We start from the raw sequence: 25,621 nt of genomic DNA, 5'->3' as shown, positions 1-25,621 counted from the left end.
AACTGGCAACCTGCGGCACTCCAGCTACTGTGCAGCTATAAGGGTATGTTCACACACTGGATTTCTGTGCACCAAGAACACGTCACTTTGGCAGGAAAAACAGAGCGTACAATACGCACATTTTTCTATGCATTTTTGTCGCTTTTTTATGCTACAAAAAATGCTAAAATGAAATAACATGCTGTACACGCAAATTAATAAACACAAAAATTCATTGGTTAAAATATAAAAGGAAAAGAAAGCATCGCGTGAAAGAGATTTAAATAAATGAATTCATTTTGCAAGCACGAAAAAACTCAACGTTTGCACAAGCGCTGAGGCTACGTACCATACACAGGGTTCTTTTTCCAAGCAGAAACGGTTTCTAAAACTACTGAAACCCTACTCCAGAAAAAACAACTCTCCAGGACAGCTTCAGGATAAGAAAAACTCAGTTTTTGAACTCCTTTGCTTATATTGACAGAAAATCCAAAATATGTGAGAATTTAGCTTTTCTATGCATTGAATGCACGGACATACCTCGGGCATGGAGCTGACTTCATGGACTTGTCCAATTAGTTTACAATAAGACTGAAAAAGCAATAGCAGCTGGAAGTGAAGCTTATACAACCTTTGACAGAGTTCCAATTGCTGCAAAAGAACAAAGAAAAGATCGTGTTAGGAGAAACACATCACATCATTTCCCGCTCCTACATAAGACTCGGAAACCTAAAAGGTCTCGTACAACGTCATGAGAATAAGAGAAGCCACACATTACCAGATCCAAAGTTTATGGATTCTGCACTAGAGTGACTGTAGAGCGTCAGCCCCATCTGAAAATGCTCAACAAGTTCTAGCTACACTCACATTTCTTAGTATTTTCAGATTTTTCAAGAATTTTTCTATCCATGGAATGAGACCCTTTTGTCTCACTTATGAGACATCTCAAAAATGGCTCCACCACAGATCCAGACCACTTAGCGAGGTACCAGTGCTGAAACGAGTAATATCTATGGCGACACTATTTGTTTCAGCCGTGTCCTGTCCGAGAGTTTAATAAAAGCATTTACAAATCCATTTTTTGTTTTAACAAAACAATTTCTTAAACTCAGTGCATGTTCTATGCGGATGAGATACAGACCATCAAGTCCATGGGGATCCATCAAAAATGGATGTAAAAGCAATATTTGTTTTTTACATCCATCAAAAACTGATTAATTTATATATGTCTGACTGATCTATTGTGGAGGGTCAATGGGAAAAAAAAAGTTCACGCAGAGAACCCAAATAAGAAAAGAAAATGTAAACCAGTCATTACCTGAAAGATGTAAAAAAAAAAAGGAAACAGATGTCTGACTGTAGCCCAACAATGGTGGCGTTACGGTCCTTTGCCCAATGACTTATCAAGGCCGTGGAAATCCTGGCTACAGACTTCCCAGGATACACCAAATCTAAGAGGCATGCAACTTATTATATTTTTCATTACCGCTTTTTGATTTAATAAAATCGTAAAAGCCCCTGCATTAGGGGATTCCATTCGTCTTTTCCTTTCTAGGAACACAAAAATGGAATCCAAGTCCATAACAGGTGCAAACGGAAGGTGAGGGCCTCCACCGATTATTCTGGGATAGGACTGACTTCTGTCATGTGTCTGTTTTTAGCACAGAAGGAAAAGTGTAAAAAAAAAATGCATAATGGCTTTTTTCCCTTCCTAAAACATAACACAACATAAGCCAGAAAGATCCCATAATAATAAAAGGGAATGTCCCACAACCACCATTTATCAGTAAGGCTCTTCTGCTTCAGTTTGCATCAGTTACTTAATGGATCAATTTCGGATATTCCAATTATCTGTTCCTAAAATGGAATAGACAAGTGATATTACCTAACGACCAGTGGGAATGTAGCCTAAATCTTCAATTTTTCTCTCTTAATTTTTTAGGGTACGCTATATAAATGTTGGAAGCCCCATGGAACAAGCGCTTGAAAAGAAGCTACAGTAATTATTAACGAACTACTGGAAACTGAATCTTTGGCATTTACATAAATGTATGTAATCTCACAGTGACCAAAAAAAGAATATACAGTATCCGACCCATCAATGTACTCCCCTAAAGAAAACCTGTAAGCTCTTGAGATGGTGCCGGTATTTCCCTAAACAGATATCAGCAGTGCTGACTTTTTCATCCAGCCATGTCATGGAGAAATACTATATGTAAATGGTAACTGCCTGTCTATCCTGGAGGATCAATACAAGATTCAACCTCGAAGACTTAAAGCCCCCATAGACATTATACGATTGATGTCGGCTAAACTCGCAGATATCGCTGGGTTCAGCCAACGGTTTACTGTGTATGGGGGCCCTGGACAACTAATTGTTGGGAGAGATTTCGATTACACACATCTGATTTCGAAGTGCCGATCATATTGTTCTCCCTGTGATGAGCCGCAGGACGAATTTTCAGTTAGCGGCTTTTTCACCGAGAACACAGGACATTCTGCCGTATGGGAATCTTGGTTGACAAGGCCGTCGGCTGGTTGAATGACTGGCTGAATGACTGGCTGCCAGCCATCTAATGTGTATGGCCAGACTAAACGTCACAAGATCTTTCAGAATTAGTTGGATGTCGGGATATGGATTGGTAACAGATCAGATTATGGAAGATTATCAATGTCTTAAGCCTCCATACACTTTAGATAGCTGTCAGCCATCTCCCCCAACTTTCCCATCTACAGGAGCGCTTGCTCTTCCAAATGCTCCTGTGTGTTTTATGGAAGAGCTGCAGACTCATGTCTGGCAGCGACTTATCTCTTAGAGAACAAAATCAGACATACTACATCCTTCCAGGTATAGGAACAGATCAAGACCAGGCTGTGAGAAGGTTAAACATATGACCTACCCACATGCTTCTCTTCAAATCCTAAGAACAGGGTGGGACTTGAATGAGCATGTGTAATGGGCATGTGTAATGGGCATGTGTAATGGGCATGTGTAATGGGCATGTGTAATGGGCATGTGTAATGGGCATGTGTAATGGGCATGTGCTACCACTGCTCCATTCTCTATCCATAGTGGTGACTGCAAACGCTCATTACAGCCCCTTTCACATAGTGGACTTCAGGCCCCGTTCTCTAAATCAGTGAGGACCTCAGCAGTTGCACCCCCAGGGATCATACATGTATCATCAGAGTTGAGCATGCCTGTGTTGTGCTGCCATGTAATGAAGTCACTGGGCCTACTAATTAGAATAGTACGAGTCACAAGTAGTAGGAGGTTTTCAGAGCCGGGTTTTGGCGGCCACAGACTACCGATGCCAATGTGACAGCTGGACCAAGGTCATGCAAATCTTTTGGCTCAACTCCATTTACCATTTATCCTGTGGTATTTGAAAAATGTTGGTTTTGGCATAACCCCTTCCATTAGAGGTTGTCCCATGTGCCTACACCAACCTCTCTGCCTGAGCTTTCTTTTAAATGACCCTCTGAAGTATTTAAGACCTAGGCCTCTACAGTGTTGGTCTGTAACAAACTCAATAAGGACCCCAAAATGTAAAAAAATACCCCAGTGTTAAAGATTTATGTGTACAATGTAATTTTTAATTTTTTTTTTGTATATAACGATCTGTATTGAAAAAAAATTATAAATCTTGCAATTTTCACATTGTCTAATGGTGATGCTTTAGACGTATACTTCCTGTTTATTATGAGGACTGCAACAACAGATAAGTAGTGATGAGCTCACATTCTCAGATAAGGTGTTATCTGAGCATGCTCATGCGCTAGCAGAGTGTCTTCAGCGTGCTCGAGAAATATGTTTGAGTCCCCGCGGCTGCATGTCTCGTGGCTGTTTGACAGCTGCAACGCATGCTGGGAAAACCTGTTTGTTAGACAATCCCTGCATGTGTTGCGGCTGTCAAACAGCAACGAGACATGCAGCCGCGGGGACTCGAACATAGTATTAGAGCATGCCGATGATACTCCATTAGCACTCGAGCATGTTCAGATAACACCATATGTGAGCACGCTCACTTAGCACTACCTAGTACCAAGTTTCAGTAATATTATGATTTTCCCGGGATCGTATTTACAGCTGCCACCAGTTAGGGAGACACAAGCGGGGGATCAAATAGTCACACGTGCACCCCAACTATCTGGTTAGGAAACATTCCCTTAGGATAATAGTAGCCAGCCTGAGCCAACATTAGCCAGTAAAACATTAATTAAAATTGGAATAAAAGTTAGTATAAGGCTACGTTCACACATTCAGTATTTTACATCAGTATTTGTAATAGAAACACGTCACCACTTCTGGATTTATCACCCACTGCTGGTTTTGCCTTACAAATACTGATGTGAAATACTGACCAAATACTGAATGTGTGAATGTGGCCTTAAAGTGATAAAAAGTAATGTCCACAAAACCATACATTCCTGCAGCCATGTAAATATCTTGGATGTTCCCTGGGAGAAGCACACCCCAAGACGGCATCATCATGATCCGTCCATTTATCAATTCTAAACAAATAATGCAAATCTCCTTTCTGGAAATCATGTGGAAACATTATGTCATACAGATATCTGTGTCATACTCAAGTAGTAAAAGACGCAGAGACCCCCCCTCGAAATCCTGGTGGGCTCCATAATTTGCAAGATTTTGTGGGGTAGGCGAAACAGAAAACACTGAACAGTCAGGTTACATTTCCAGTTAGCTGTGTTAGTACAGGATTTGTGCAAACATGAAATCATGACATTGAAAAGAAAATAGTAAAGAAAAGAGACTTACTGCAAGAGATTCCATTTGCTGGTGAGACAGCATGGTGTGAGAAAAGAGGAGAAGAGAGGACAGGGTCACGTCATTGCATGCAATACAAAGACACCAGATCGGCACAGCTTCACAAAGCAGCGCTAGCAGTCATTTTTCAACCACTGGAGGGGTTGAAAAACATTATTATACCTAAAGCATGCAGGGCAGTCACACAAGCTAGTAAAAAAATAATAATATAGTGAGAAGAACATTGGAAATGGGAAGTGACAAGAGGTCTCTGTAGTCAAAACCAATTGAAGAAAAAACCTCAAAAACAATAAACCGCAGAGGGTTCTCCAATTTGGACTATCCCTACTTGCTAGTTGGGTTCTTTGACAAAATTTCCTCGTGCTGCAACGTCCATCTATAACCTGGATAATCCTTGCAAGAAAAAAAAAAAAAGCGTTCCCTTTCCCTGCAGCACCCCCGCAGGAGAGATGAAACATTACACATCAGTCCATCAGTCGTCTGTCTGTGTAAGGCCGGGCTCAGATGAATGGATGCAAAATTGTCAGTCTTTCACCCTAGAAATTTAGACCGACTGTCTTTAATCCATGTTATCCGTATGTCAGCTTTGTACATCCATTATGGCATCCGGTATAGTTTTAGAAATCATAGGAAAATTTATTTTAATTTCTATGTTAATAATTGTAATGGATCCATGAAAAAAGAACGACATATGGAAGGTAACCCACATGTGATCGTTTTTTGTGCCCTCATTGACTTCTGATTGGAAATACGGATCAAAAGTACAGCAAGCTGCGATTCTTTAAATGCGAACCATCAGTCCGAGTGTAAAACGTTCCCATAAATTGTCGCATTGGTCAGTGTGTCTTCCGTATGCATACAGGACAGCACACAGACTGATTATATGCTTGTCTGAGCGAGCCCTAACGCAGGACAGGACAGGTCCTCCACAGCCGGTGATGCTCTACACATCAACTCTCCACTCTGGCCAAAAGATGACGTTCCTGAACATAGGATCCTCTTATTAACTCAGAATTGGGAAAATGGGTTTTCTAAAATGGATAACCCCTTTAATACCCATGTGAATGAAACTACTACAAAAACTCCCAATTAATAGATTGAGTTTATAAAAAAAAAAAAAAAAAAGTTGTTGGGCGGTAGGTAGAACAATCTTGTATTTGTTTGAAACACATTTAACTAGATTGATTCATAGTGAATAGAAGTTCCAAAAGAGAGCTTGGGTTTCTGGAATAGTGATGAGCTGGGATAAGGTGTTATCCAACATGCTCGGGTGCAAACCCCGAATGTCTTCGTCGTGTTTGAAATATATGCTCAAGTCGCCGCGGCTGCATGTCTCGCGAGGACTCGAGCCCGCAACCGCAACACATGCAACCGCGAGACATTGAGAAGCAGAGACTTTAACATTATTTGAGCACGTCGAAGTCACTCGATTAGCACTGAAGCATACTCGGAAAACACCCATCACTCATCATTAATTAGGAATAATGCCACAGCCATATAATGGGCTTTGTGTATGGGCCATACTTTATAACCAAGCATAAGGCATTATCTGTTCCTTGGCACTAAACGTATGGGTCATGAGTCTAACAGCAGCTTATTAAAGGACACACTAAATTACGATGTAATTGAATCTGCTGTTCTGTAGACAAAGCACTGACACCGGGCATAACTGGGGTGCCGGGTCTACTGCAGCATGTGCCCTTAGTGCCAAGTTCCTAACAAGCCACTATTTTTTTATATTAACCTTTGGTTAGAACAGTGAATTAATAAAACTTGTTACACCTTCTCAAATAAATGAATAACCCCAAATACAAATCCAAATGTATGGAAATATTAAAATATTTTATTAAATTCTCTTATTAAAAAAAGAAAAAGGAAAAAACCAGCAGCAATAGACATATATAATACCATAAACATTAGGCGTTACATGGTGGACATAGGGCAAATACAATTTGATAACATATAATCCTCATAGGACAAAACAAAGTGCAATATAGTGGACAGATACATCTGAATTAAAGTGCATAATATGTAAACAAGATTATATATACCAGTAGTAAAGTGCCCAATGACTCTCCAACTCCAACGTACGTTTCGCCTGATGTGGCTTTCTCAAGGAGTGAGTGACTCCTTGAGAAAGTCACATCAGGCAAAACGTACGTTGGAGTTGGAGAGTCATTGGGCACTTTACTACTGGTATATATAATCTTGTTTACATATTATGCACTTTAATTTAGATGTAATTGTCCACTATATTACACTTTATGTTTTGTCCTATGAGGATTATATGTTATCAAATTGTATTTGCCCTATGACCACCATGTAACGCCTAATGTTTATGGTATTATATATGTCTATTGCTGCTGTTTTTTTCCTTTCTTTTTTTAATAAGATAATTTAATAAAATATTTGAATATTTCCATTCATTTGGATTTGTATTTGGGGTTATTCATTTATTTGAGAAGGTGTAACAAGTTGTATTATGAATATCCCCTTATGATATTGATTATCGGGTGGGTGATCTCACCAAGTTGTTGATATAGTGAATTAATAAAGCCTACTCACAAGCTTACATATAGCTTACAAATAGAATTACGATAATAAACTACAGAGTCCAGTAACTTTGTGAATAAATGAGAACTATGGAGTCGGTGAGCTAAACCTCCGGCTCCTCTATTTCTAAGGCCTGTTTCACACATCCGTTTTTTGATGTCAGTTGCAATCCGTTAAAATGGAGGAAAACGGCTCTGTCTCCGTTATCACACCAACGTGTGCCACGAGAGAGAGAGAGAGATTTTTCAGTCCCGGAACGGCGTTTGAGGGTTAAAAGTGTTCCTGGAGCAAAGCTTCCGCACAGGCGCAGTTAAAAATAGCGGACCGTCAAGTCAAAAAAAACGTTGCAGTGTCCGTCCCATCCACCCGGGAGACCGAAAAATTTTGGCGGATCCGTCAAAAAACTAATGTAAGTCTATGGGGGAAAAAACGGATCCGCCCCTTTTTTGGCGGATCCGTTTTTATCGGATTTTGACTGACGCCAAAAAACGGAAGTGTGAAACAGGCCTGAATGAAACGACTCCAGCTCTGACTTCGAATCCTTCAGAAATGGCTCTTTAATTATGGTTAGAAATTACAAATTTACTGTAGTAAAATGGGGCTTTTCATCACGAAAAGGCAAAAAAAAAAAAAAACCAGGCTACTTGTAACATCATAAAATATTTCATATTTTTATTTTGAAGCCAGAGTTGTGGCTGGTACATTTCTTCCACCTCCACTGAAGAATAACTCCGATTTTAACTCCCATTTCATGTATTCTACTGGTACTAGATTACAGCCCACATTCTAAACAAGAGCTGCATTCACAATTCTGCTTGGCGTAGTTGAAAACACTCAAGCAATTCACACTACAATTTTTACATTTTTCTTTTCTCCACAAGATAATCATTTTTTAGAAGAACTCTCCCAATTACAGCAGATTAGTCAGATTATTCTTTAACAGGTTTTCGATGTTTCGATCTTTAGGGTCTATTGACCTCTTCTTTTGAGAAGACCACCCCTCTTCTGGAAGAGCATTTTTACATTTGTCTCCAAGGTTTGATTACATCAGAATGTTGTTTTGACCTGTATAAACCTCAAAGATTATTTTCAGGTATAGGAGTCTACTGCTAATATAAATGGCAGTGTTTTCTGGGACATTCCTGTAGAAATGGCTAAATGAGTCAGAATTCCTTCCTTCCGTGAGATTATCCCATAGCTGGCGGCCTAAGAACAATGTGAATACCTGATGCAGTTTATATCAACTGTAAACTTTCTCAGTCCAATTTTGTGCAAGCGTTCCTCAAAAGTGGATAAAAAAAAAATGGTCAAAAACTTCTCATACATCAGATTTTAAAAAGCGAGACACAGAAATAAACAAATATATAGTGGAAGAATGTTATACTGTATGCTTACGCCATACTTGCTAACTCGCCCAGAATGTATGTGAGGCTCCTGAAAAAAGGGGGTTATCCCAGACTCCTGGAAGGTGTCCTGACTGCAATTCCCGCGAGCTGCCGCAGACAACATCATGATGCCGGGGCCCGGAAGTGAAGATGACTATAATATGCAGGAATGAGGAATGGTAAGTATCTTCAGAATTCCATCTAGAATCCATATTTTCTTAGGGGGTCTGGGGCCTGTATTGATTTTAGGGTTTGATTATGGGGTTCAAATACACAACTTGTGAGTAACATCTCTTAGATTGGGTGGGTCTAGGGATTTGCACATAGTTCCTATAGGGAGGTCTTGGCCAGGTATTGTGCCTGGAAAAAAGGCATTCAAGTTAGCAGCCTCAGTAAGGAGAAACAGTATAACGTTACCCCTGAAGACACAAACAAGGAGCAAGAACCCTGAAACAGCCGACTGCGGATAGACGTCCCTTTTGGAGTCAACTGCGATTCGGCATATTTTTATCCTTAGCCAAGCTGAAAGGCCAATTAAAGGATCAGACATTGACTTTATAGGGCAGATACCAAAGATTTTCTTAATAATCATACAACCAAGTATGGAACACAAGGAAAACATGGATATTTTATCTGCATTCTCCACTGGAAATCAGTATATTAAAGAGGACTCATCACCAGGTCAGAAATAGCCAGTTTTTAACTTATTATTCCCGCTGCTCCCAAGTAATTAATATTTTGTTGTTTTTTGTAATCTGACATACAATTCCAGAGGTGTGGGTCTTTTTTTTAGTTCTAATTTATGTGGCGTTACTAAAGGGGAGTGGCTAACAGGATAATTATGCAAAGCTGTCAAAGGACACACCCCACAGAATCATGTGAGCCACACCCCTTGATTAAAAAAAATACAAAAATAATCACTAAATATAAAGGCCAATATCTCTGGAACCATATAGCAGATTTTTAACAAAACAAAAAAGGGGGAACAGTGGGAATATAAGAAGATCAAAAATGGCCATTTTTGACAGTAATAAGTGCTCTTTAAGAAAGAAAATCCAGTTTTTGAGGCCTCAGGCAAATATCGCAGCATTTTATAGTCGCAGGTTTTGTCCTACATTTTTTAAGTGATGCAACATAAAGTACTAGTTAAAAGTTTAGTACAGTATATTGTAAAATACAATCAGACACTGGATGAAATTAATATTCAGCTAGGGGCCAGAAGATATGAACGACAGAGAAGAGTAGGGTTAGAAAATGACATTTTATGCAGACCTCAATATATACAAACAGATTCCTAGGTGTGGATTTACTGCTGGTACAACACACAGCGGCCCATTTATAGCACGGGGAGATACAGACACCATTACCATTCTCCAGATGAGCACTAAATTAAGCTCTGACAGAAACGTCTCAGAAGCACATGTAGGTATGTGAAGTTCTTCAATACACAACAGGAATTTAGAAATTTCTTCTATTTCTAAGAGCCCAATTCTGCCATGTCAGCTTATTCTTCACATTAAAAAAAAAATATATAAAAATAAAGAGTTTATAGAAGCGGTGGGGTGGGGTTAGGCGGGATACATATTGCAAGCAGAGGCTGCTGTTGCGCCATGCCAGGATTACCGGAAGGTGTGACATACGTACAATTCTGCCGGAACCTGATGCAACGTGTTGTGTCAAGCACATCCTGACTTTTGCATAAACAGAATTAGGTAAAACTAATTTCAATACAATATACATGAATGAGTGGGTTCAATATAACAAGCTATGGCGTTGTAATGCTCTGCAATACCAGCACGGTACAGATTCTGAACAAATTTGTTGTGTAATCTGAAAAGCGTTAAGATTATAAAACATAAAAACATCTAGATTATTTTAGAAAACTTTGGTGGTTGCTTGTATCCTTGAGAACAAACAGGATCAGGCGATTGAAGGTCAAAATTCTGATTGTTATTCTCCCCGACATCTGTCACCAGGGCAGGGGCCACCCGGCACATTGCACGCCTCCTTTTAGTCATACATTTTTGTAATAGGAAAACCCTTCGAAATCCAAATACCAGGAGTTTCCTATGAACAAGATCACTCGATACTGGACAGGCCCCAGTGTCACCAGCTGTACTTTGGGTATGTGCACATGACGTCTTTTGTCATGCAGATTCCTCCTGGAACCCACCTGAAAAAGCACTTAAAGGTTCATAGAAAACAATGCGAGAATCTTCCGCTTCAAAAATGATGTGCGGACGCCAAAAATGATGTGCGGACGCCATGTGTACATAACCTTAGGCTAGTAATATGTCTTATTGCTCATTCAGACCTCCGATTTTCATGTCCGAGTGTTATCGGTGGATTGCAGTAGCACTCATACCTGTGAGTCTACAGGGCCATTTACATGTCCTTGATCTTTCACGGACCAAGAGATTAGTGGAAAATTGCAGAGACATGTTCGATTTTGAACTGAAAGTCGGATCAAAATCAGCAATACAAGTGTATAAGTATTGAAAAAAGAAAATCGGAAAAACACTCGGACGACAACATTTGAGTGTGGTCCGATTTTCACGGAGAAAACAGCTCACACTCTGAGCGAACTCCGATCAATGTTTTATCAAAGTTTGTTCAGAATAATTGGTCCCTTTTTCTCGGTCATGGAAGTGTGAAGTACAGTATTCAGATGTACGGGACATCTTGTTCTCCAGGATCCATTTTTGTGCTTGCGACGCCATTTTGCTGTTTTAAGATAAATTTTGTAACTAGGTGAAAGTTGTCAGCTATTATGAAACCAGACTGTCCCAGTCCGAACAAGATATAAGATATGGAACCCTGAAGAATGTGCTATTGTTCTAATCTCTACGTCACGTAGCTAGGGACATGTTCCGATCTTCTTGCAATATTATTGTCTTATAAAGTGAAGTATTACCATGATGCTATTGGTAGTTGAGAACTTTGCATAATTAAGCAAAATATTATAAAAGAAGTGACTAAAATAAAGGGGACTAGTGATCTGTCTTGAGCCTCCCGTACAGAGACCCCCATCTCCGTGTGGTCATTCCCAGTTGCTAGCAACGCCCTATGAACTAATTTGGAAATCACTGGATCAACCGTGAAGGGTTAATTTAGCCCTCCCTCAACAGAAGGAGCCCTTAGTGTGTGTCAAAGGAAAGACGTTGACTCATGTATTACCAGCTGAAGGATCAGTACATTGTATAGAATATGTGTGGAGTGTTAGACAGGCCATTGTGAAAACGGTGTTGAATGTTGAACTCCTTTGTACATGACTTGCTGCACCGGATGTGACAATTGATGCACCCCACCCTTTTACTCCAGCCTGTCCACACAATACATGGTTAGCCATTTATATTCCCCTGAAATAACAGCTGATCAATGGGTGGTTTATGATGTTGGACCTCCTGCAATCAGTTGATCGCTGGGACAACTTCAGTTCAGGTTCTTTCACCAAGATTTATTTCTGAAGTAATTCTGCACTGTTTCACTCCACAGGACTCTATGATACACATTCATTAGTTTCTGCTACATAATTGTTAGTATATCCATTTTCTGTTTGGTATAGTTATATTGTCAGTGACAACAGCTTGTGAGTAACTAAATTCATGAATCCGATGAGAAGTAAAGTGAGGATTTCTTACTTTTTCTTCTGAATCTCCCGGTTGACATGTGATAACTCCGTCTTTTGAACCTCCCACGAATGTGGATTTACAGTTTTTTAGCCACTGATTGGGATAAAATTAGAAATGATTATAAAGTTACTTTTATTATGCATGCAAAGTGAAGAATTAAAAATCAATGAAATCTAGAGATCAGGTAAATGCATAAAAAAATATCAAATTAATGCAAACACGCCTTTTCAAGATAAATGTTGGTTTTTGTTCTTACATTTGTCACATACAGCATTTTATTTCCATGCAGTAGCCTTACACGGGACGGAGACATTCTTACAAAGATATGTACAGACTTACAAATGTACATGTATTTGGTCATTAAAGTTATGGAGCCTGTACCATACGCATTGGATAAACCTGTAATTAAATGGTCGATTTCGACCATAAAGAAAAGTTGATTTTTTTCATCCCATGATCAGCACTGACTGCATCTTTGGTAGAAAAAAAAATCCAGTTGTTGGCCGATTTAGTCCAAGGTGTTTTGGCCAATGAAAGTTTGTTCATCGCTCCATTTTCATCTAATGTGTATGAGGACCTTAAATAGAAAAAAAATATACAAATATATACTCACAGACACTGTAGCTTCTTTCCTATTGTTGTACGTGTCCAGGTATTCCTGCAGTTCTAGAACACTGAACTTTAACTTTTCGAGGAGCCCACATGATAACAGCTGAAAGACAAACGTATATTTGGTAACCATCTTCATTTCACACTTTGGACTTCCCCACGATCTTCGCAATCTTGATGCCTCCTATGATCACTGCTCATTTTACAGCTATTCGGGTTTAGACCTCCATCTATGGACAGCAATCTTTGGAGGAAGCCCAACAGCTGAGATTTTGAAAGCAAAGACACCAACATGCCTGATTTTTAAAATATCTTTTTTTTTTTTTTGCAACGCTCATGAGAGATAGCGGTCAGCCAAATGAATGTTAGGGAATTTGATAGGCAAATTAAAATAGTGCCCACAAAAATTCAATCAACCATCCAAAAAAGGGAAGGATCCCATCACCTTCAATGGTTGAGATCTATCATACTTGCCAACTTTTGGCAACACCTGCCCAGGCGTGGATTTGTGGCATGCGGAAAAGTCTTCCTCGTGACTAGGGCCTTACTCAAGGACACTTTTAGGGCCTTTCCCTGCCCTCTTTACACTTCTACCATGACCACTAAATGTGCTTTCACCACTGCAAAAAAAACCAAAAAAAAACCAACATCTGTAAACTGCGGTGCCACCTGGCAGATGTGTCAGGGAGGTCTCACCTTTCCCAGGAGAGTTGGCAAGTATGAGATTCACAATACAGGGGTATTCCTATCTTCAAGATCCTATCCCAATATGTGGTAGGTGTAATAATAATAATAGTAGCAAACACATTTAATTAGAAATGCAGTATACCATATTCTTCGAGCTATAAGGTGCACCGGACCATAAGACGCCCCTAGGTTTTAGAGAAGGAAATTAGGGAAAAAATTTGAAGCAAAAAATGTGGTCAATTCTGTACTTAATATCCCCTATCCTGGTATATATGGTCCCCTCATCCCTATCCTGATACACATGGCCCCTCTTCCCTACCCTGGTATGCATGGGTCCCTCATCCCTATCGTGGTGTTCATGGCCCCCCTCATCCCTATCCTGGTAGGAATGGTCGTCCTCATCCCTATCCTGGTAAGATTGGCCCCAATCTCGGTCCTGGTGTGCATGGTCCCATCCTTTCCTTAATCTGGTATGCAAAATATCAGAAAACATTTAGAAAAAAAAAAAAAAAAATTACTCTTGCCTTCCCGGCGCTCCTTCGCAGCTTCCTGTTCCGATGCCAGAAACAGCTTTAAGCTTGTAAGCAGTGCATGGCAGGGTTATCATGCGCTGCTTGCAAGCCAAAGGGCAGCTGCCGGAATACTCAATTACTCAATGCTCTTCACACTGGGACTGTGTGCACACAAAGCAGTGAGTATTCATTGCTCTCTAGCGCGCACAGTGTCAGTCGGAGCCTTCCTGCTGCTGCGGTCACGTGACAAATGAACATTCACCGCATTCCATGAATATTAATTTTCTTAAATGTCGGCACACGTGACTGCCAGCAGCAGCACGAAGTCTTCGGCTGACACTGTGCGCGCTACTGAAGAGCAATGAATATTCACTGCTCTCTGCGCACACAGTCCTGGCATGCAGAACGGTGAGTATTCGGGTAGCTGTGCTCTGCTTCTAGGCAGAGCATTACGTCCCTGCCATGCATAGAATCACAGAATGGTAGAGTTGGAAAGGACCTCCTGGGTCATCTGGTCCAACTGCTTACAAGCGTAAAGCAGTTGCTGGCATCGGAACAGGAAGCTGCGAGGGAGCGCTGGGTAGGCAAGTGTAATTTTTTTTTTTTGATATTTTCTGATGGGGCCAATCATACCAGGATGCCATTAATGAGAAATGAATATTCAGTGACCTCCATATGCCCATTCCATTGTGTGGAATGCAGTGAATATTCATTTATCTTTAGCAGTGGGCAACAGGAGTTAGCCGCAACAGCCGGCTCCTGCCTCGGTGACTCGCTGCTCCGCCAAAACCACTCCCCAACCTCCCCACCACAGCCAGTACATCCAGACTAAAACCTCCTCCCCCCCCCCCCCCCCCGTTTTCCTCCACATTTTTGGAAGAAAAAAGTGCATTTAATAGCTCGGAAAATACAGTAGTTCCCCTGATTTGCTCGGCATTGCAGCAGCTTAGGTATTTATGGCTATGACAGCTCAAATAGTGACAGTTAGTTAGTTGTTGGTGGTTATAACCAATGATACCTAAGCTACTCCAATGCTCTGCACATGGGGTAAGCGACAGAGCGAATTAGAAGAACTATACTACATTTCTAATTGGAGGCATTTGCTAATATTACTATTTATTATTACACTAACTACATACTGGGACAGGATCTTGGAGATGGGAATACCCCTGTAAACTAAAAGAAATGGGTATTACTACAAAACAAATATTAAAAACTGGCCAAATTTTTCTCATAAAGATCAGTCCTTTACAATACTCACAGTCTCGGCATCCACAAAGAGAGTGGGACATTCGGAGCACATGGTCAGTAGCTGGGATGTGCTCACAAACTTGGACCCAATCCCACGAAGGCTCTCTCCAAGATAGCAGGCCGCGTCACAGGTCAGGAAGCAGAACCTCTTCTGGATGGTCTGGAAGAAGCAATGGCTCAATCATTCCCATTGGATCAAAATAAAAAAAAAAACAACTAAAAAATCAGCCCCAGAAATGTATAGATTTTATTAACAAAATATGCTAAACCTCAACTACAGGAATAGGTCCCTCATTATGTGTAACACTTTGACCATACCATAAAAAGAATGAAAATGTTCTAGATATTTTAACACAACACCCTGAGACCACTACTAGCAGAACCCACCTTGAACAAGGAGGAAAACACGTGAAAGGTGTAAACTGCGCACGACCCATCAGAATCGGACATGAGCTGATTGATGTGGCTACGCCATGCTTCTTCTGCATCATCGCAGGCTGCTGGATGAAATGCAGCCAGTATAGCGGAGAAGAAAGGTGAAGGAGGTGGCGGCGTTATTCGGTCTCCATCTCCAAAGCTTTGAAGAAAGGAAAAATAAAAAACAGCAGTTATAATGTGTGTATTGTAACCTACAGGAACTATAGAGGAGTCTATGGTTAAAATGTCACAAATGATAAGTGATTATGCTTTAAATATAGTTTTTCCCCATCGCTCTCCCATCAGTCATAGCACCAGAACACACTTTACAAATCCAGTTCCGAAGGGTCAGAACTACAATCTGAAATGCTGCACTTGCCTCACTCTCCATCTTAATAGAATACAAACATTAACGATAAATATGAAAGCTCGCGGTCCAACTACATAAGGCCGAGTTCACACTGTCCAAATGGGTTTGTAATATGCGCCACTAAAGCTCCTGCATAGGTTAAAGATAGCCATTGGCTCCTATTACCCGACACTGGCATAAAGATTGTCCTTTTAGCCTCTGTAAAGCTGGTAGCAGTTGACCAGAAAACACGTGTCGCGAAACAAAAAAAAACAAAAAAACATTAAGTAGATTTTTTTTTTTAACGTAAGATCTATGGGCAATGCATGCTTTGTATGGCTACACCGTGGCAATCAGGCTTCCAAGGTGCACATTGGGCAGTGCTCGTGTATCCCCGCTGCACACTGCAAACACAGTGCATTCCAGAAAACGCATCATTGCCGCAACGCTACAATTAGATGCCAACAATCCAATAAAATTTTTCTTTATAAAAAAAAACAAACAAAAAAAAAACACCTGTGATGCTTTCATCAGGGGAAAGCCTGTAACAAGTGAAAAACAAAAAAATGAAATATAAAAAAAATACAAAAAACAAAAACATAACATACTGAGCCAGTGCATACTGCTCCATCATCCGATCATCCTTCTCTTCCTCGGCCATCTCAAGGCTATAGCCGTCGTTACATTCAAACACTACTGGCATTTCACTCATTGACCCCGACAGGTCGTCTTCTTGTACAGTTGCATCGTCTTCATCAAGAGCAGCATCCGCCTAAAATGTGACAATTTGATTAATAAGATTGAACATGATAATCAACTTTAAATTATTAAACAAAAGCCTCAAGGTCAGATGTCCGGCTAAGTTACGTTGCCTGGGCATAGTAACCAACTGTGGTTAGTTATAACAAATTATAATGATTATATTGCACATAAAAACCGTGCATCTAATCCTATCCTGTGTGATACTGACTGCTGAGCCGTGTATCTAATCCTATTCTGTGTGATACTGTCTGCTGAGCCGTGTATCTAATACTATTGTGTGATACTGTGTGCTGAGCTGCGTATCTAATCCTATCCTGTGTAATACTGACTGCTGAGCCATGTGTCTAATCCTATCCTGTGTGATACTGTATGCTGAGCTGTGTATCTAATCCTATCCTGTGTGATACTGACTGCTGAGCCGTGTATCTAATCCTCTCCTGTGTGATACTGACTGCTGAGCTGTGTATCTAATCCTCTCCTGTGTGATACTGACTGCTGAGCCATGTATCTAATCCTATCCTGTGTGATACTGGACTCCCCCTGCAGTCTGTGTCAGAGGGTGGTCTGTGTTGGCACGGTAATAAATTGTGTTATTTCCAGCTTTACAGAAGGACGATAACACCATAGAAATGATAAGAATAATAGGCCTCAGTTACCACAACTATCTACAAGGAAAACTGTTGCTGATAGCAACCAATCACAGCTCATTTCTCATCTTTTAAACAGCTCTGGGACAGCGTGGAGAGTTTTGAGTGGCGACTTTTGTGTTTCGTTTTTTATGTGGCGAGGTTGGTGTATGTGTGGTGAAATGTGTGCTGAGGGTGGTATATGTGTGAAGCACGTGGTAGTGTGTGGCGCATTTTGTGTGTGTGTTTTCATATCCCCGTGTGTGGTGAGTATCCCATGTCAGGGCCCCACCTTAGCAACTGTACGGTATATACTCTTTGGCGCCATCACTCTCATTCTTTAAGTCCCCCTTGTTCACATCTGGCAGCTGTCAATTTGCCTCCAACACTTTTCCTTTCCCTTTTTCCCCCATTATGTAGATAGGGGCAAAATTGTTTGGTGAATTGGAACGTGCAGGGTTAAAATTTCACCTCACAACATATCCTATGATGCTCTCGGGGTCCAGACATGTGACTGTGCAAAATTTTGTGGCTGTAGCTGCAACGGTGCGGAAGCCAATCCTGGACATGCATACATACGCATCCACATTGAGCTTTATATATTAGATATAGAAATATATGTGTGTGTGTGTGTGTGTGTGTGTGTGTGTGTATATATAAGTATATACAGCTCTGGAAAAAATTAGGAGACCACGCCCAAATGTTCAGCTTGTCTGATTTTCCTCTTTATAGGTATATTTTTGAGTAAAATGTAAATTGTTCTTTTAGTCTATAAACTCCTGACAACATGTCTCTGAGTTTCCAAGCAATAAATTTTGTATTTTTTTTGTGACAAAGAAACATGGTCAAAATTAAAAAAAAACAAAAACCCAGAGCTTTCAGATCTCAAATAATGCAAAGAACTGTGTGTGTGTGTGTGTGTAATATGGATAACAGAGAAAAGTTTGTTATGGTCGCATGCCTAAGAAATCCTTACTTAATTGGTACTTTCCAATGCAGAACTTTATGGAGCTTTTATAGCTCTAAGGCTACGTTCACGGTCAGTATTTTACATCAGTATTTAAGAAGCCAAAACCAGGAGTGGAACAATCAGAGGAGAAGAACAATAGAAACTTCTGTATTTTCCACCCGCTCCTGATTTTGGCTTACAGATACTGATGTGAAATGCTGACCAAATGCTGACCGTGTGAACATGACCTTACAGTCCTCCAGACCATGGCGTCTGGACAGTCTATTCATAAAGACACATTTTCACAACTGAATACAGAAATATTGCCCTGAGTTCCCCCAGAAGGGGCATCTCCATATACACAGATCTTATATTTATCCTCTACGGTATGCCAGGAGAGCCCTCATGATGTGAGCATGGGAAATCTGACCGATTAGTAAGATTTTATAAGGTTAGGGAGGACAATTAACTTTTTTTTGGGGAGGGATGTTACATTTGTACATAGATTTGTCATTTAGAAAAATTTTCACTAAAAGCCAAAATTATTTTTAAAACAAAATATATAGAAAATCTGCCGAAATGGCCTTGGTGGATTTTACTACTCGTGAATAATTGGCTCATAGTTCACATGTTGCTCATTTGCTGCGGATTTTTGCACATTACATCTGAAGCAGCGTCCGTGTGCGTTACATGGAGATTTTGCTGTGAATGTGCTTCAGAGGTGGTGCAGATATCCTCCTATCCAGTGGAAAGAGTGAAACCCGCTCCGTCTCTGCACAAACAACGGACATGATGTGCAGCACCCGGTAGTGGTCACGACATATTTGACGGAACTCTGCAGCTCTGTAACATCATCAGCACCTGGAGCAGCTGATCGGTGGGGGTTCCGGGTGCCTCACCCTCACCAATCTGATACTGATCGCCTACCTGAGGATAGGTCATAAATATAAAAGAGTAGCTAGAGCTCGTTGACTTTGCTGGTGATGTAAACTGCTGCGGATTTTGCATGCGGAAATTCAGTACGGAAAATCCACACCAAATATGCAGCATGGGAACAAAGCCTCAGGGGATCTCCATGATTAAGAGACAATAGGACAAGAGGGGAACAAATGAAAGAAAAAAAAACATCTTTTTAAACCCCCGCCAATCCAGGACCACTGCTTAGGCATACTTGCCAGCCCTTTATTTTACTAGCCTACAGCAACGATGTCCATTGATTGGCTGTAACAGTTATATGTTGACGGGATGTCTACGGCAAATTTGACAAAAACAGCAGAGGTCACGCCACCAAATCAAGTGATTGACTGTAGAGGCCATATGTGCTGACGGGACATCATAGCTGCGCAATAAAACAAAGAACAGTGGGTAGCACCGGAGCAGCAGGGATGGACAGGCACGGGATTAAATTGGCAAAATCTTCATCTACCTCGAGGCTTGTACTAGGACTGAATTAAAATGAAAATACTGTAATAACCATTTTATATGTGCACATAGGTCAAATATTTCAAAACCAATTCGATTAAAAAAAAAAAGAACATTATGAGGGTAACAGGAAGCGGTTACCTGAAATGCCAAAGGTTGCAAGTCTATGGAATCTGTATGTTAAGCCTCCCCCAATTCAAGCCAAATACAGAATGCCAGAACATGAACACAGCCCGTATTATGTGATCGCAGCAAAAGCTATGAACGCTCCCTTGTTTCTGGCCTTGAAATGTGTTGGTGTGTATGCAGCTTATATATAGGAAGGAAAACATTGATCAACTTTCACCAACCTTTTAAAATGAAAGAATCGAGTCTTCAGTGCACCAAATGCCTTCAGAACAGCAGCATAGAGCAGTTTTTTTTATGTGCAAATCTAGCAAAAATACTGTGGTCAGAATGTAATATTCTGATATTGTGCCAAAACGGCATGAATTCCTTCAGATGTGCGCTGTGCACAACAGGCTCCCACATAGGAAACGAAATCACGTAGAGGACATGCAACCCACATCGTAAAAAAACAAAAAAAGCATTTTGTGCCCAGCGCCGGGTAACTTTGTGTATCTCATAGTCCGACATGCAAAATTATTAAAAAAATCAATTCAGGTCTATGTGAGAAGTGCTCAGTCAGCCGGATCAGCATCATGCGCTAAGCAGCGGGAATGCGGAGAAGTGTGAACAAGCAGAACGCAGACGTGGATTCATCATGGCGCATTCATATTTCACATGTAATAGATTTATAAAAATATCACGCTGCATATTTAATTCCACAAAAACAGAGAAAATTTTTGAGGATTTTACATTAACCTAGATCAGAGACAACAGAGTCCAACCCCGAATCTACCATTATAATATCACGAGAGGGGGGTCTTTGGACTGTCAGGACACTGGTGCAACAGCTACCGCTGTCCCCCCTGAGGCCAATGACAATATTACTTTGGGCCAATGACAATATTACTTTGGGGAGCTTGGTACTTAGGGTTGTCGTTTACCAAGGCTCCTGTTTCGTGTATGTTCAAAAAATTTTAAAAAATTACATCTTTAAAATAAAACAAAAAAAAATTTGATTGGATTCCTAAAAATTTGGGAACGTTTTCGTGCTACATACCAACATAATAAATTACTCAACTCAATTATTCGCCACCACTAATAAAAATTATTTTTCGTAATCAACATTTCAAGGAACGCGTTCCCATTCATTAACGTTAATTACTTGTCTTTCATGTAGAGTCACGTGAACTGTGACCAACGGAAGTCTGGGGATTCCAACATCATTAATGCTACAGATATGGATTTAATTCACAATATATATAAATGGAATTGTAAAAAAAAAAATATGTCGATATTCATTATTTCCGCTTACTTTTAAGTGGAATTTCACAGAGTCCATAGCGAGAAACCATGGAGGAGATGTTCTCGCACAGGTTCGTGAAGACCAACATGCATCATCAGACACTATTAAGCATCTTCTGCATTACTGTGGTCCCTTCATAATCCCCACCCCAAAAAAAAGTATATACATGTGAAATATTATGCTACGAAGCACAGATCCTAGCACAGGACAAGATCAATATTATTAGCCACCAAGGTTAGTCTAAATTTTTATCAAACTTTCAATTGCTAGAAAGAACCAGAACCATCTTCCTGGTCTCACCAGTAAAGAACGGCTTAACAATATGGCCTTCAATCAGTAGATTAGTCTCCTGCTATAATTTTTAGATTGGAAAAGCAGTCAGTCATTCAGCCATGGCCAACATTTGCGTTCTACCAAAACTCCATCACCTTAGGATCCTCAGATAAGAGTGGATTAGTGATTTCAGGCAAAGACGCATCAAAACTAGAAGTTCTTGTGTTAAGGGAATGGGGGTCGGCAGAGGTGGTGTCGCATGATGTGGAAGGAGACTCCATGTTATTTGTCTCTTCGGAAGGAGAAAGGCTTATGATCTAAAACAAGAAAATAAAGACATTGTGGGTTACACGCTACAAATTTGTATATGGCGCCAACATATTCCGCAGCTCTTCACAGGTACAAACAATTCAGACATTACAGAGTAATAAAAGCAAACAAGGGGAGTGAAGGCCGTGCTCACAAGAGCTTATAATTTATGTGGAAATAAGGGTGACATGACAGGTAAAAAGGTATTAAGAACCAGCCATATTTTCTTAGAAAAAAAAAACAAAACACAAAACTAAAATTTATTAGTACGTAAAATTGTATAAGCCAATCCTCCAGCCACAGCGCGCAAGAACATGGAGTGCGTGGGTTACTGTTACATAGGAGTCATGCTTTGTATAACAAAGAAGGGGGGTAAATGGAGACGTTATATTAAGGAGCATGAAAAAACCTGCCTAAAAAGGGTAATGTAAAAACTGTGTAAGTTGGAAAGATGCTAGGTTGTCAGGAGTAGCGCATTCCAGAGAGCAGCTGCAGCACGGAAAACGGATAGTAGATAATGGCGGTCACTAAGCCCCACATACACATTAGATGAAAGCTGACCGAACTGCCCTTATTGGTGGGATCTGATGTGTATAATGGCCTCCCTACTCTCTCCAGACAGATCATGTCAGAGAAAAGAAGGATCGGCAGATGGGATTTCAATTCCTGTTTCCTTTAAAGGAACAGATATAACCAGACATTAGCTTATCGCATATACACCTGAAGAGTCAAGAAGTCAAGAAAGTCTGCCGAATGAACGGCCGATAGCCATCTCATCTGTGCGGCTAGCCGTAAGGAACACTTAGTGCAATATACAGCCGCTGACCGGCAAGTTATTGGCCAGTCAGCAGTCATTTAAAAGGCCTGTTCCCATACTACCAGTATAATGTCAAAATGGCCGGCTCTTACTCCTCTGTGCTCAGTCTGCTATGGCAACTAGTCCCAAGTTCCTAATATGACAAGTTTTCATCGTCCAGGAGCCTGGGGGACATCACATCATTATGGATGAACATTTATGGATGTTGGAAAATTAATGAATTTGGAACAGTCTTGTGGTCTAGTCGTTACACTGGAGCCTGATGGGTTAGGATGGAATTGTGACATTTTTCAGGGGGGGTCATTTACTATTTCTTCAGAATTCTAGTGCTCTGAAAAACAGTATTACATATTGTGGGAACTAGGAGGTCAACATTTTTCCCTGTGCGGAGTGACCTGGCAGAGTGAGGAGACTAAAGCCCCCGTTACACATAGTGATATCGCTACTAATATCGCTGTAACGTCACCGATTTTGTGACACAGCAGCGATAATGCTAGCGATATCGCTATGTCTGATACTTACCTCCAACCGGCTCCCCCGCTGCTCATCGCTGGTCGCGCGAGAACGTCCTGGACCATTTCTCGTCGGGCGCCGACGTGCGACGCGGGTGGGAGGACGTCAGGATCGCCACGTCTGACAGGTAAGTAGCGACCCCTGCTATGTCGCTGGTGAGATCTGCCTGTGTGGCAGCTCACTAGCGACCACTTAGCGATGTACCAGCGATCCATATCGTTGTCGGGATCGCTGGTGCATCGCTAAGTGTAACGGTTCCCTTATACGCCATACATACGCCTGTGGGATATTAAATATGCAAATTGCTTCTTTAGAGATGAAGAGGACTAGAACTCTAGAGCCGCCTATTGAAAGTAGCAATCCTAAAAGTCAACAACAAGCCTTGCCATATGACTTTAGAAGTAGTGATCCTAGTCAATATCGACCTTTTATCAAGCCTTGCCATATGACTTTAGAAGTAGTGATCCCAAAAGTCAATATCGACGTTTTAACGAGCCTTGCCATATGACTTAGGATATCCTTTTAGGAATGCTGCATCCTATAGTGTTCAAGTCCTCTTCCTCTCTGAAGAGATGATTCGCATATATGGTGGGAGCTACATTTTTCTGATACGGCGCTCCAAATCAGCGGCATTCAAAAACGATAGCATTAATAGAAAATGATGTGTGTGTGCAGTGCTGCGATGTAGAGCTTAGTACATACGGATTTACACAACTCCCAGTGTCCCTAGTGAGCTGCAATATGATTGGAACGAGTATTCCAGCCTTATAAAAATGAGTACTCATCTACTACACAGCTGGGCAGTTTCCATCATTGACCCCTCATAGCTTAAGAGAATGTCCTGCTTTCTAAAATAAGTGACGGTCTCTCGTTCCCTACAAATTAATTTAGCGATGACGTAATGAGAGGAAACCCAATAAAGTTATACTTTACACGATGCCTGACGACAATTTTCCTATTGCCAATCAAGCCAAGCCAGTCACAAGAACAGGATCTAAAAACACGCGGACTGTGCGGAGCTGGTTTATCTAGTCATTTATTGAATGTAAAGGAAATGTGTCATAAGGTTTTTGCTATTTAATCATAATTTAGGGGCAGAGAGGCTAATTCCAGCAATGTGTCACTTGCTCAGCTGTAGTTTCAATACAGTGTTTTATCAGCAAGAGATTATCACTAGTGATGAGCGCAAGTGCTTGTTACTCAGATATGCGGGTGCTACAGAGAGATTTTTGAGTCCCCGTGGCCGCATGTTTTGTGGCTGTTAGACTGCCAAAAAAATGTGGGGTTTGCCAGTGTCAGGCACTAGAGGACTATGCATCATGTGCAAGCCGGTTCAGCTAATGTGTGAACCCCCACCACTGATTGGTGACTTGTCTAATGTGCAAGGGGGCTGGGACATGGCCTGGGGATTCTGCGCACAAAGTCTATACCACAGGGAAGGGTGTTTAAAGATGAAGATTGCCAAATTTCTTAGTCTTCATCCTCCCAGTTTAGCTCCAGCTAAATACAATAGTGACTTGGTGGTCCGTGTACCTGTGGGTATGCAGCCCAGTGCCCCCTATTCTTGCAAACTTATGGGGGTCTAATTTTTGGAATCCCTCTTAAAGAGAATCTGTCACCAGGTTTGTCATATGAGAGCAGCATGATATAGGGGCAGAGACCCTGATTCTAGTTCTCTCTCTTACTGGGCTGATTGCTGCAGTTTTGATAAAAATTCCCATTTTCTCTGCTGCAGATCTAGCAGTTCTCTGAATGCTGAGCTCTGTATAACCCCGCCCACACCACTGACTGACAACTTTCTGTATACACTGTGCATAGGCAGAAACCTGGTGGGGGCTGGGTTTCACAGAACTCATGAATATGGGGCAGATTTCCTGCTGTTAAAACAGTGATTTTATCAAAATTAGAGCAGCAGCCCAGTAACTGGTACATCACTGGAATCAGGGTCTCTTTCTCTACATTATACTGCCCTCAGATTTTGTGGAAAAATCTGGTGGTGACAGATTCTGTTTAACAAACATCCTATGGATAGAGGTTACATTTTTAAAGATGGAATACCCCTTTAAGTGTATAAAACAGAAAGCAGCAGAAGATTCTCAAATTCTACCAGCTGCAGCTTTTTACATGTTGCCAAAAAGTTTGCTTAGCCGGAAGGGTCGCAGGTAGGGTTAAGAGCATGTTAACAACTAGTTTATCTACAGCAGATAGTTTGGTAATTAGATTTTTTCATGCTAAAGTTTATTGTCAGATGTAGTTTACAGTAGACAAAGTAGTAAATAAAGCTGTACATGTACTGCTCCATGTAATAAAAGTGACGATAAGAGTAACACAAAATCTGCGATTATTGAATTATTTCCAGTAGTAAAATATAAA

The 25,621-nt window shown here is 40.8% G+C and overlaps 1 protein-coding gene across 6 annotated transcripts in view; it reads right to left on the bottom strand.

Annotated features, from left to right (window-relative positions):
* Window positions 1-25,621, bottom strand: part of FRY (FRY microtubule binding protein) — a 546,108-nt gene that overhangs the window by 4,208 nt on the left and 516,279 nt on the right. For 3 of the 6 annotated variants that reach the window (XM_073583182.1, XM_073583178.1, XM_073583179.1), the window contains 9 exons: window positions 21,765-21,926; window positions 16,775-16,938; window positions 15,788-15,977; window positions 15,411-15,560; window positions 12,955-13,053; window positions 12,351-12,434; window positions 8,720-8,863; window positions 4,763-4,780; window positions 520-630 (listed from right to left, as the gene is read on the bottom strand). In XM_073583182.1, the coding sequence (XP_073439283.1) occupies window positions 520-630; window positions 4,763-4,780; window positions 8,720-8,863; window positions 12,351-12,434; window positions 12,955-13,053; window positions 15,411-15,560; window positions 15,788-15,977; window positions 16,775-16,938; window positions 21,765-21,926 (1,122 nt within the window). The remainder of the gene's footprint in view (window positions 1-519; window positions 631-4,762; window positions 4,781-8,719; window positions 8,864-12,350; window positions 12,435-12,954; window positions 13,054-15,410; window positions 15,561-15,787; window positions 15,978-16,774; window positions 16,939-21,764; window positions 21,927-25,621) is intronic. The other 3 variants (XM_073583181.1, XM_073583183.1, XM_073583180.1) reach the window with 2 other exon arrangements.

The sequence above is a fragment of the Dendrobates tinctorius genome, unplaced genomic scaffold (genome assembly GCF_039654945.1).
Source record: "Dendrobates tinctorius isolate UK_male_01 unplaced genomic scaffold, ASM3965494v1 ptg000075l, whole genome shotgun sequence".
NCBI classification, from domain to species: Eukaryota; Metazoa; Chordata; class Amphibia; order Anura; family Dendrobatidae; genus Dendrobates; species Dendrobates tinctorius.
This window is presented reverse-complemented; position numbering and strand designations above follow the sequence as displayed.